This window comes from Chanodichthys erythropterus, chromosome 9, assembly GCF_024489055.1.
Source record: "Chanodichthys erythropterus isolate Z2021 chromosome 9, ASM2448905v1, whole genome shotgun sequence".
Lineage (NCBI taxonomy): Eukaryota > Metazoa > Chordata > Actinopteri > Cypriniformes > Xenocyprididae > Chanodichthys > Chanodichthys erythropterus.
In genome coordinates this window covers 39,349,287-39,362,510 of record NC_090229.1, presented here as the reverse complement: position 1 = coordinate 39,362,510, position 13,224 = coordinate 39,349,287, and the positions used below count along the sequence as shown (strand labels likewise).

The window sequence follows — 13,224 nt, the reverse complement described above, 5'->3', positions numbered from 1 at the left end:
GGGGTAACCGCTGCATTTCTGCTGTTCCATCAGCGCCCTCTGCTGTCAGAGAGTGAACGCGCACATTTTCAGCTCGTATCCTTCACTCGTTCCGCCATGTGCTTCTCATGCACTTTGGGTTTGTTTACATCTGAGCGCTTGTCCTTTTGATGCAGAATACAGCGGTGTTGTGCATTTTATACAGTTCATGGGTAAAGTATTCTTATATGCATTATAAAAATTTTAATAATTGGTAATAAATGATTATTTACGGTATTTTGAAATGCCCACGATAACAATACCGTGCATATTCATTATCGCGATATATCGCATTTCCGAATATCGGCACAAGTCTAACTAAACATTTAAATTCTCATGTGGTCTAGTGGCAGAACTTCTGCTATGCTAGTTAGTCCTAGAGAAACAGCAAGAAGAGAGTTTAAGTGCGCGTCCAGTTGAGTGCAAGAGCGAAGGAAAGCCACCTGCGAGCTGAAAGATTTGTGCTCGCGCATTACTTGGCATTTTTCAGTAAAATAACACAATAGAAAAACGGCCTCAAATAAACTATAAAAAGGTGAAGATAATCGTGTCTGAAAGCTCGGGGACTGGAGCACCCACGGGATCGGTGCCTATGGTACGCAGAATGTGCTAGTCGATTTGTGGCGGTGGAGTATCCTGTGACCTGACGCACAATGTAATGACAAACATGAAGGTGCAGAGGATAGAGCAAAACAAATCACCAGGGCCCAGTTTTTCAAAAAATGTACTCTGGATCAAATTTATCCAGATTTGGAAATCCCATGTTTTGCTATCCAGGATCACCTCATCCATCTTACTTTAATGCCAGTTTTTTGAAGGAACATTGGATTGGATCACCGTGATCCAAATACCAAATTTCAGGATTAACCAAATCCTGTTTACCAGAGCCTTAAATGGAACCAACAGTGTAGCCTACTGGCTTAGCCAAGAACAACAGGTAGGCAAAAACAATAATATCCAATAGTCAAAAATAATTTACAGGGCAGATACCAGCTCTTTCCATCTTTGCCTTTAGGAGATGTATCTCCATCTGCACTTTTTTCTGCTGCAGTTGGGAAAGCAAGATTTGTTCTTTACCCAGTTCAATTTGTACTTCCGCTCTTTCGGCTTCCCGTTTCAGAAGCAACTCATAGCTGTCACCATCCTGGTTTGTAGCTGAGGAACGTTTGCGTTTTCTTGTAGGAACGTCTTGGACTGTCTTCATTACATCCACTGGGGATCTATCTTCCTCCTCAGTCACTGTAATCAAGTCCAGGACAAAAGAATTTTGCTTGCGTTCTTCTGAAGTCCTAGTCTCTGTAATCGTGGCCTCTCCATCTGCTTCTATGCCTTCAATACCATGCAGAGCCTCTGAGTTTCCTCCTCCTATCAAGGATCAAATCAGTGAAATCACCCCTCTTATATGGCTTGTTACCTGTTTGGGGGTTTTTGGCTTCAGTTAGGTCTTTCGTTGCCTTGGCCCTAAGCTTCTTCCATCGCAACATAACTTGTTTAATGGTCCTCTTTTGACCAGACCCCATGGCATTGACGTGATTGGTTATGTCCTCCCAAATGTTGTGTCTTCCTTTTTTATTCACTTCTCTACCCTTTGCTGAGCCGAAACCTCCTACTATTGAGGCAAAATTGGCCCGAACACCCTCCAGCAGTGCACAGGTTTCTGCCACAGTGAAATTAGGCCCTTTTGGTCCATAGTTCAAACTCTTTGGTGTAGCCAACACTGATCTTAAAAACCCTTGAGCATAATTGCTTTGGCTTGTGCTCAATTAGGCTTACACTAATCAGCTCATTGTTGGTTAATGGGTGACACCATTTAAACACATCATGTCTTTGCAACCATTTCTCTTAGCCTACAGAGGCATCCACATGGCAGGTTCTGTTCATCGTTACCGCAGGAGAAGGTACCGTCAGAGGGTGCATGCTGAGCATCAACATCCAACTTGTGGGCAACGCCGACCTCATAATAACCAACTGTGTTGTGAAATGGCCAGAGTCTGTTCATGATGCACGTATTCTAGGAGAAAGTGCACTATACAGAGAGCTTCAATCCCACCGACCAAATGGCATAGTATTGGGAGACACTCCTACCATGGCTAATGACACCTTTTCAGTTGCAAACACACCTGAGCAGGAACGCTTCAACTCCTCACACTGCAAAACTGAACGCTTAACTGGAGTCCTGAAGAGACGGTTTGCGTGTCTTAACTACTTGCGAGTACAACCCAACATAATCCTTGCCTGTGTTGTTTTGCATAACATTGCCACCAGGCGTCATGTCCCTCTTGATGACAATTTTGATGGACCTGAGCCTGATGTAGAACCAGAACAGCCGCTAATGAAGGACACACTGGACTTGCAATTAGAGATGCAATTGTGAGAAATTACTTTTAACTAGGCTAGTGAATATATTTGTTGTCATTGCCATTAATATAGGCTGTGGAATTATAGAGCTGTGAGCAACAGTGACGTTTATTTGACAGCTGATAGCTTTGAGATTTTTTGTTTGTTTGTTTTTGTTGTTTACCATATCTCATTAGGTGTGACATGGTTCGTATGCTTCAAATATGAAGAAATGTATATATAATCAGTAAACATTGATTTTGTGATCATTCACTTAAAAAAAAAAAAAGGTTTTATTTGGTTCGAAAAATCACAACTGAATCCACCCTTCTGATGGGATCAGGATAATCCTGATTTTTTTTTCAAATAGATCCCAAACCAAGTTCAAAGTTTTGAAAAACCAAAGGGCAGGTTTGATCCAGATCAAATGTAAGATAGGATTACATACTCTGATCTTAGTTCCCTCTTTTGCTTTTGAAAAACCCATTTCCAAGATTTTATCCAATCCATGATCCAAAAATCCCACTGGATTACTTTTGGAAAACTGGGCCCAGCAAATCACCATTTTGGAGGATTTCGATATAAGAGAAGAGGAGTTTGAGTTTGTTGCGCAGCCCTATTTGTTTGAACGGCGAGAGGCGTCGAAGCTTACGATCCTCTTACATCCTGCGTTATACATCGCATCAGAGGATTACTCATTTGGCACAAATAGACTTGTGCATTGCATACGGTTCAACTTTCCTGCTGTGCGTTCTGGATTGTTGAAAACAGATGAGAGGGAGAGTTCTCACAAAAAAGGATACTCCATTCATTATTTACTCACCCCGGTGTTATTCTAAAGCCGTATGACCTTCTTTCTTTTTGGAAAATAAAAAAGAGAAATAAAAAGTCCTGCTCACTCATGGCAGTGAATGGCTTTTCTCCTTTTCTCCTTCAGTCAAAAGTATCCTAAAATAATCCCACGTGAAGCATGCTGTATTTTCTAAGTGTTGTGAAGGATGGGCAAGAAACAAAAATTAAATCTTGACCTCTGCACAACAGCTATGTTTTCATCTAGCTATTTTTATGTACATTTTTGGGATATTGCATTTAAAACACTGGATTGAAAAGGCAAGTTATAAATTCTAAAAATAAGCATAAAGGGTGTTACATTGTTTATCCAATAAGAAGACATGCACATAAACTACGATGGAAACACACCCTGCGTCCCGATGTCCATACTATCCATCCTAAATACTATGTGAGATTAAAATAAGTGTGTCCTAAAGCATATGTTGAAAAGAGTATGCCAAAAGTCCCCGGATGGTCTACTATTTCCGGTAGATTTTCAAAGTGTGGATCCGTGCACACTATAAAGGCTAGTTAAAAAGTTTAAAAAAAACTACAAAACATGGCGGATATGCGCGACCGATGCTGAGAGGTTCGAGTGACTAATAATCAGTTCAACCTGATAGAAAATATGTTTTAAATGTTATCCGTGTTATATTTCATCTGCAGTTCCAATGTGGACTTTTATAAATATCCGATTGGCCATTAACTTTGGCCATTAGTTCACTTTTAAATAAACTTTTCCTGATGATTTACTCACCCCCATGCCATCCAAGATGTTCATGTCTTTATTTCTTCAGTCGAAAAGAAATAGAGTGCCCCAGGGATGACGTGTTTTTGTAGGCCAACCCGGAAGTTAGCGGCACACGGGTTCCCTCAACTGAAAGCCTATTCATTTTTGCCCATAGACTTTTGGAAAATCGCAGAAAATAAGCTCTGTGTTTAACAAAGGCATGTTATGACACTCACACGTTTTGTCTATCAAGATAATCTTTACAAGTTAACACAACATTTATAGATTTTGTCGTCAGATATAAAAGGCTAACAGTAGGCTATAAACGGACTACAGCACACCATGGTCGCGGATCAACGTCGTCACCAACAACTCTATTTATAAACATGCTCACTGATTATGATCTGCGCTGTGTATGAATACTTATCCACTTTTTCATGAGAAATGCTGTCCAAATGTCCCGTTTTTAATGATGACGTCTAAAGTCCCCGCCAAAGGAAGTAGTCCCTTTTAGCAATTTGTTAGCAACCGCCGATTTTAAGACACAGTAAAAGTTTTAAAAAAATCACAAGTGGGTTATAACTGGTGTGTTTTATGTCATAGATCAAAACGTGAAAGTATTTAGACGCTTTGTTAACCACAGACCTTATTTCAGGCGATTTAGCAAAAACCCATTCAAAAAACCCATTGACTTTACGACGTTGGAACCGGAAGTCCTAAAATGCTAACTCGCTTCCGGGTTTTGCCTACAAAAACGCGTCACCCCTGAGGCACTCTATTAAAGTTTTTTCCATATAATTTGGAAAAAACTTTTTTCCATATAGTGGACTTCAATGGGCACCAAACAGTTGAAGGTCAAAATTAGTTTCACTGCAGCTTCAAATTGTTCAACACGATCCCAGATGAGAAATAAGGGTCTTATTTAGTGAAAACATCACTAATTTTCTGAAAAAAATTGAAAATTATATACATTTTAACCATAAATGCTCATCTTGAACTAGCTCTCTTCTTCTTCTTCTCTATTAGAATTCCAGCAGTGTAGACGCTGCTAAGTGTATTACTGCCCTCCACAGGTCATAGTTTGAACTAATTGTTATATACTTGCATATTGCATATAAAAATTAGTTCAAAACTTTGACCTGTGGAGAGCAGGTGTCACGAATACGGTCTCTGTGACTTCCTCCGATCGCCACCTGAGGGCACCCTCACCGGAGTATTAACATTCACTGGACTACATCACCCATAATTCCCCACCTGGACTGATTACACATGCACCTGATCCATATCATCCTGGACTATTTAAGACACTCACACACACACACATTCGCGAAGTCTTGTTCTGCCTAGTCTGACATTTCTGAGCGTTTTCTACCCTGTATTTGATTCCTGTGTATGACCCTGGACTGTTTACTACCTCTGTGTTCTGACCGCCGCCTGCCTTGTGATTCTACTGCCTGTTTACTGGATATCCTCGTCTTGCTTGCTGCCTGTCCTGATCCTCTGCCTGGTATTGATTCTGATTTCGTCTTGCCTGTGATACTGTTACTGCTGTTCTCTGACCCCTGCCTGTACGACTACGATTACTGTTTAATAAAGCTGCACATGGATCCCATCGAGTCTCCCGCCTCGTTACAGCAGGCTTAAGTTCTCGTTTAAGACTGCCCTTTTGCTGGCTCTAGCATCAGTCAAGCGAGTTGGTGATCTGCTAGTCTCACGTAGCCAGACCTTCAGACTGATGGCAGAAAGTTTGGACTCTATCGCAGCTTTCAGTGTGCATCTAATAAATTATTAATTCGAGAACGTTTACTGCAACAATGGAGCCGCAAACTTCACATACTTTTGAAAATCCAGCGTTTAGTTGAACATTGTCCCAGTTTTAAACACAACGGCGTTCTTCTTCCACGAGGGGGGTTATGCGTCAACGGCATTTGTTTCCAGGCGGACCGTTAAAAAACATGGCACACACATCTCCCGGACATCCTGTAGAATTCAACCAACCAGATGACGACTTCAAAAGTCCTGAAGTGTTTCCAGATAAACTGCTGTACTGCACTTAGATCCTCCTCTTCCTTGTTTCTGTAACAAGGATTGTAAAAAAGAAATCATCCAAGTAACAGAAGACACTGGCAAAAACCAGAGTAAATCCAAAACAGAGTAGATCCAAATGAGGGGCAAAACAGAACTGAAAACTCAGACAATACTTCCACTAAGGACAACACCAGACAAGGAACACGAGGAACACTGGGGATTAAATACACAAGGGGTAACTGGCAAACAAGACACACCTGGGTGCAAAGAACTAATCAACAAGAAAAACTACAAAGGACTACAAAACATGGTGTAAAACAGGAAATAACATAAAAGTCCACACAAGACCAGGGGAACACAAGACAGGGATCATGACAGTGCCCTGTTAGCTGGGAATCTGCTAAATGTGACTATATGGCATGAAGATATTAAGATATTATTGTCACCGATACAGGTCCATGAAGAAGACGAGGATGAGATTTGCTAGTAAACAGTACAGTAAATTTATAAAACCAGTCAAAAAGAGAATAATCCGACATAACCCAAACCATAGAAGGCAATGTAACAGGAAACTGAAGGACTTAAATACACATGCTAATGAACTAAAAAGACAACAGGTGTGATCTAATTACTAACACAACGAATCACCATAGCAACAAATGCTGAGTGGGATCACAGGACAAATGAAGCAGGAAAACAAAGGGAAGTAAACTAAAAGTCCTTGAAATGAAACCAAAACCAAGACATAATGAAAACATGCCAATTATAAACATTATAACGCGATTTTTTGTAAAGCTGCTTTGAAATGTGTGAAGGATAACTAAAAATAAATAACATGAATAAGACTCTTAAGGACATTCCATTAAAATTGTTCTCACAATGTTTTATGTAAAAACATTCAACAAATATTAACGTTCCAAGAATTTTCTCTCTACATTACGAGAACATTCATCAAGGACAAATTACATTGTAAGAATGTTCCATGAACGTTGTAATCAGACCGTTTTATGAAAACACTATGAAAACATTCAGCAAATAATATGGATGTTACAAGAATGTTGTTCTAAGAACACTTTCTCTCAACATTACGAGAATGTATATTAACTATTAATAACATAACAAGAACGTTTCATAAATATTATTTTAAGAATGTTTTGTCCTGACATTTACATAACTTTTAGAGAAGATTAGTGAAAGTTCTGGGAATGTTCCCTGTTAGTTGGGATATTGTTGGTTCAGCTGCTTCTATCGTTCTTCTCATTTGTAAGTCGCTTTGGACAAAAGTGTCTGCTGAATGATGAAATGATTAAAATGTAAAATAAAATGGTCATAAAAGTAAGACATTTCTTTAGAATGATTGCTCTGACCCAAATTCAGTGATCTTTCTTCACTTTCATTCTTAGTAGTGATCATCAAAACCTACACTCATTAAAAATTCAAAAGTTTCAATAAAAATTCCAACAATATAATGTCAGTGATAACAAATGCCTCACAGAAAAAAAGGAAAAAAGTAAGTCTCTAAGAAATGTTATCATTTTACCTCCACTGCAGAGCAGCTTTACTTACACTTGATAGCTGAAAAAGGCCTTTGTTTATTATTTTATAACTCATTTATAATTCACATTTATCATTTCCAAGAGTCACTGTGTGTGTTCCGCTGAAACAGAGATGGATCCCTAAGTTCACACTGCTTGTTTCCACTGAACTCTGTCTCTCTCTTCATGTCACTAAAGTCTCTTTTCCAATATATCAGATTCAGACCTTCAGAGAATCATTATAATCCTCAAACCCAGGGGGATTGAAGCAGTTTACGGGATTTATCAGTCACATGGCACCAGGGAAAGAGACACACAGCAGAACGTGCAATCAAACAGGACGGCCTTTTTAATCTGCTCACCATCAACAAGATCCACCACCACAACTCGCTGTGAGCATGAGCAGTGTGATCGTTTCTTATGTCTGCTTTGAATTAGGGTTATATTCATATGCCGTCATTTGCCCGACACTCACACACATGTTAAATGATGGCAAGAGTCTGATAAAACTCAAACTTCACTCAGAAATACTTCAGTGAACTTAATGAAGGAAAGCTAGTTTAGGTCACTACAATAAGAACGAAACAAGGACATTGCAACAGCACAGGTTATTATCCAAAGACAGCTCGGGGTAGTTTGACACAGGATTAGTTCACTTTCAAATGAAAATTATCCCAAGGTGTATCCTAGGTGTAAATGACACAGTCGGAGAAATATTAATAAATATCCTGACCCATCCGAGCTTTGTAATGACGGGGAACAGGGTTCACGAGTGTGAGCTGAAGAAAGTGTTTCCATCCATCATAAACACACTCCACACGGCTCTGTGGATTAATAAAGGCCTTCTGAAGCAAAGCGATGCGTTTGTGTAAAAAAATATCTATATTTCACAAGTTATAAAGTGAAATATCTAGCTTCCTCCAGACTGCCTTCCGTATTCAAGTTACGAAGAAAGTGTAAAGCTATCAATCAATTTTCATTTGAAAGTGATCTAATTCTTTGAATGTATTAATTTGGTTTAACACAACATTATTTGTTTAACTGAACTTGTTTTATTCTTATTGTAGAGACCTAAACTAATTGCATGGAAAATCTTTCCTTAGTTTAATTAAGGGTTGCTCTTTATTTCGATAGTCTACTTTACACATTCTACTAGCTATAAGTAACTACAGGTCAACTTGAGCACAAAACTCAAGAACATCACAGAAACTCATCTAAATGTCCAACATTTAACATCTTTCCCTATAAAAGTCATAAAATAACACTCGATCTCTACATTTACTCTCCTAAAGCAAAGCATGCTGGGATCTAGAGATCCACTGACCTTTACATCAACAAACATGATTCATGTAGAGCTGACACAAATGGAGTAAATACACTTGGGTTTTATATTGAATGTAATGAAATTAAGTTGTGACAACATGCTCAAAAATCCTGTTGCTCTGTTTAATGAATTAAGAAGAGGCAAAGATCGTGTCTGAGTGTTGAAGGGTTTGTTTCGTGACGGTGACAGGGCTTGTGTTGGGTTACGAGAGGCGTGTGAACCGTCACAATCAGATGACAAGATCCCGCCGGGATTTATGATGAAACTGCGACCAAACGTACGACTGGAGAGACCGTCAATCTCTCTGAATAACTGCATTCACTTAATGGAACTGAAGCACATGTTTGCAGCGTTTCTAAAATTATTGGAGGGTAAGAATTAGATCCATCTTAGAAGTGATGCCAGCTGATCTTGCATGTTGGATGAGTATTAGCGTTTCTGTATTTCCAGTTGTTTCGAGCTCAGTGCTGCATGTGTCACATCTGAGCTCTGAATGATCTGTTCAACCACACAAACTCTCTCCGGCAGCGTCAGTCTGTGTCTGAAGGTGTGAGACTCACATGGCGCGGCGTAGCGGTACAGGTTGATCCTGACGCTCTCCTGCAGCTGCTGATCCGCCGAGCCTTTCTGAAAGCGCTGACTCAAGAAATAACTCAAGTCTTTCTTCAGCCTGCCTCCTAAACACACACACACACAGATCAATTCTCAGATGCAACTTCAGATCAACATGCAAATCTTTCAAACATTATACTCATATTGTAATCATAACAAGCACAAGTTGTAATCAATTCAGAATCACAACCGTTTTGTCAAAGGCCAACCTAAAGTTTGGGTTGGATTGTATCATTGGGGGAAATACCCCTGAAAACAAGGCCACACTTGTGTACTATGAGGTTTCTGTGTGTGTGCTGGTGAACGGCAGTCAGGTAGTAACAAACATCATCATCCCAATCCCTGAGGATCTCCATAAGAGCCTCTGGAGAAGCAGAGGACAGGAGAACCTGTGCTACTCAAACTAATGAATCTCCGCTTCAGCACACATTTAGATTACATTTACACTAACACACTGCTGTGTTATTAGTTTGGCTCATGCACTGAAGCTGATGACCATAAACCGCTTTCCAAACACTTCCAGTCGGCAAACAGCCTCAGCAGGTGTTTCTCAGTACAGGTACAGAACTCTTTGTTTGCACCAGACACAGACATAAAAATGTATGTTTTGTGTTTTTTCATTTTAAAAATGCTAGGTTCATTAAAAATGCTAATTATATAATTTAATATTTACAATTAGCTGCATATAAAAGCAACAAGAGTCTAAAGAATGTTTTGAGTGTGTGTGTGTGTGTGTGTGTGTGTGTGTGCTGCAGCTCCACACTGCCCTCTGTTCGTCACTGTTCATCACTAATGCTTGAGCCTGTGGGGTGTTGCTATGGTAACGAACACAAGGAGCAAGTTCAGCTCTGCTGCCATCTACTGGGCTTCTTTAGTATTACAAAAAGAAGGAGAAAACTTCTCTATTGACATTAAGTGCTGATTCATTCATTTCTACAAGGATTATGCACCCAATTTGTTCTATATTTCTATTACAGAATAATACAATCTAAAAAAATAAACCAGAAAACCTGAAACCGGAAAACTCGTAAGCTTGTTTAAATGCATCAAAATGCCTCTGTTTATATATTTAAAATCTATACATTTAGTGCCTAAACACTCTTCACTCAACAAAATGAGAACACTAGTGCAAATAACCACAATGACATCAGTATTATCACACTCAACTGCCAGTCCTCTGACGTTGTGTGTCAAAATGACGACACTAGGGGTCAGTCTTGGGAGCCCCACTCAGAAATTCAGAACAGGACAAAGGGTCTCATTCATGAAACATTGGTAAATATACGAGTAAATATGTGAGTGATTTGCGCGTGACGAGAGCTTCCCGAAAACTCTTCTCCTGATTCACAAATACTTCATAAACGTCAGAAGTGATAGTGAAATGTGTATGTGTGTGTGTGTGTGTGTGTGTGTGTGTGTGTGTGTGTGTGTGTGTGTGTGTGTGTGTGTTAATGAATTCCAATCAGTCGTAAATGGGACGCGCGTGCACGCTCATTCTCAATTACCATAAATCCCGCCCATTAAATCCGACTGACAACTATATATGGGCATCATATTATGACACCAAACCAAGGATTTTGGCCATTTTATAGGAAACAATTTCCATAACAATTAAGGGGCCATTAGTTTGCCCAGCCCTATTGAAATCAATTAATTATTTGATGAAAGTGCTCCGTTTGCAGATGCTATTACTGGCTCTCACAATAAAAGTAAAAAGAAAAAACGTATGTAATTACTATATATAATATTTTTTCAAAATGCTGTGTAATGTACCTTATTAAGGTGAATTAAAATGCAGCCTTATTAATGAACAAAACGTTCGGATGTTAAACGCACTATTTACGCGTGGCTGGGAGCAGGTGTAGATTTCTTTCGTACCAACTAACATTTGGAAAATACGAACATTTTAATGAATCCACTCAAGAACCACTTTACACACGATTTACACAAAAATTTGTTCTGCTCGTGTTTCATGATGAGTTTGAGATTTGGCGAGTGGAATCATGGCACTCCAGGGCACACGGGTATAAATGAGGGGCGTGCAAACGCACTCATTCAGATTTGTTCTTCGGAGCCGATCGAGTGTCATCTACACACAAGCTCATTCCATTCACCTCTGAAAGAGCTGTTCCAGTTGCTAGAGAGATTAATATGGCGCATTACAAAGGTCCCTCTCTAAAAGATCAAGCACAGATAAGAGAGAGTTTCCCCTGGGCGCTTCAACTAAAAAAGCAACTTCTTCTAAAAGAGCTACACAAAAACAGCGAGCGTCTTTTTAAAGGTGCCATTCCGTTTGTGTATTTCTGGGTGAGGTTAATATCTCTTCTCCTTGGACACATGTCTGGACCGAGCACACACTGAGAAAGCTTTCGTGGATGGCTAACGTTCCCACTGCGAGAACATGACCATGGCAAAGCTTCCCACAAAGCCGTGAAAGGCAACTTTTGCTGCGTGACATGTTTCACGAGTTCCTCTTCTGTCACTACCCTTAAAGGTGGGGTGGCCAGAGATTCCCTGCCACCTGGGATCCTCCCAGACTCCCATCCAGAGCCTGTAAGTTCACGTCGTCTCTAGCAGCGAAGTCTTACAGTGCTGCTGGACAGGCCGCCTCCGTCCTACATGCCATTCTGAATTCAAGAACTACATTTGGCAACTGATTTTGCTCTCAGAGCAACTTAGGTCTTGCCGCGGTCTCTCGTTATTGGCCCTGGAATGCCATCTCTGGCTAACCCTTGCTGAGATGAGGTAGGGCGATAAACTTCACTTTCTCCACACCCTCATCCCGAAGGTTGGCCTATTCGGTGACACTGTTGAGGACTTTGCCCAGCAGTTCTCGGCAATAAAGAAGCAGACTGAGGCAATCAAACACATCTTGCCTCGGTGAGATGCCTCCATGCCGTCGAGGGTGTACTCATCTGCCCGTCACTGAGGGGTCCGTCTGCGTCTGCCACCCCTGAGCCCACGGCCAGGCCGTGCCATTGAGCTGCCCGCAGGAAGGCGACACACAGAGTTTGCTCAGCAATTCCTAACTCATTGCAGTGGGTCATCAGGACAATCAGACTTGGCTACGCGACTCAGTTCTCCAGGCGTCTGCCCAGGGTCAGTGGTGTCCTCTGTGGAAGGCAAGGATGCCCCCATCCTTCTTGTGGAAATTACGGTCCTATTGGCGATGGCCTTACAGTCCTTACTTCATCATACCAAAGAAGGCAGTGGGTTGTGACCAATATTAGATCTGCGAGTCTTGAATTGGGCCCTGCACAGTTCAAGATGTTGATGCAGAAGTGCATGTTGACATCTGTTCGCCGACAGGATTGGTTTGCGGCGATACACCTGAAGGATACGTACTTTCATGTCTCGATCATGCCTCGACACAGAGCGCTTCCTCGGTTTGCTTTTTAGGATCAGGCACACCAGTACAAGGTCCTCCCCTTTGGTCAACTGGGAAGAGCGAGCTCTCCCTGGTGCAGAGCATCTCTTTTCTCAGCATGGAGTTAGACTCGGTCACTATGAATATGAGCATGTCTCACAAACGAGAGTGCTGAACTGACTGAAGTCATTCAGGGGGAAGACAGCGGCTCCACTGAAACAATTTCAGAGGCTCCTGGGGCATATGGCATCCTTGGCAGCAGTTACTCCACTCGGGTTGATGCATATGAGACCGCTTCAGCACCGGCTGCAGACTTGAGTCCTGAGATGGGCATGGTGCCGTAGGGCACATCGTGTGGCAATCATGCCGATCTGTCGGCATACGTTCAGCCCTTGGATGGACCTTGCATTTCTACATGCAGGGGTTCCCTTAGGCATGTTGT

The 13,224-nt window shown here is 41.1% G+C and overlaps 1 protein-coding gene across 12 annotated transcripts in view; it reads right to left on the bottom strand.

Annotated features, from left to right (window-relative positions):
- Nucleotides 1–13,224, bottom strand: part of magi1a (membrane associated guanylate kinase, WW and PDZ domain containing 1a) — a 75,330-nt gene that overhangs the window by 60,251 nt on the left and 1,855 nt on the right. For 11 of the 12 annotated variants that reach the window (XM_067395576.1, XM_067395580.1, XM_067395581.1 and 8 more), the window contains one exon: nt 9,364–9,480. The exons of the other annotated variant lie outside the window; for it this stretch is intronic. In XM_067395576.1, coding sequence (XP_067251677.1) covers nt 9,364–9,480 — 117 coding nt within the window. The remainder of the gene's footprint in view (nt 1–9,363; nt 9,481–13,224) is intronic. 12 annotated transcript variants of the gene reach the window in all.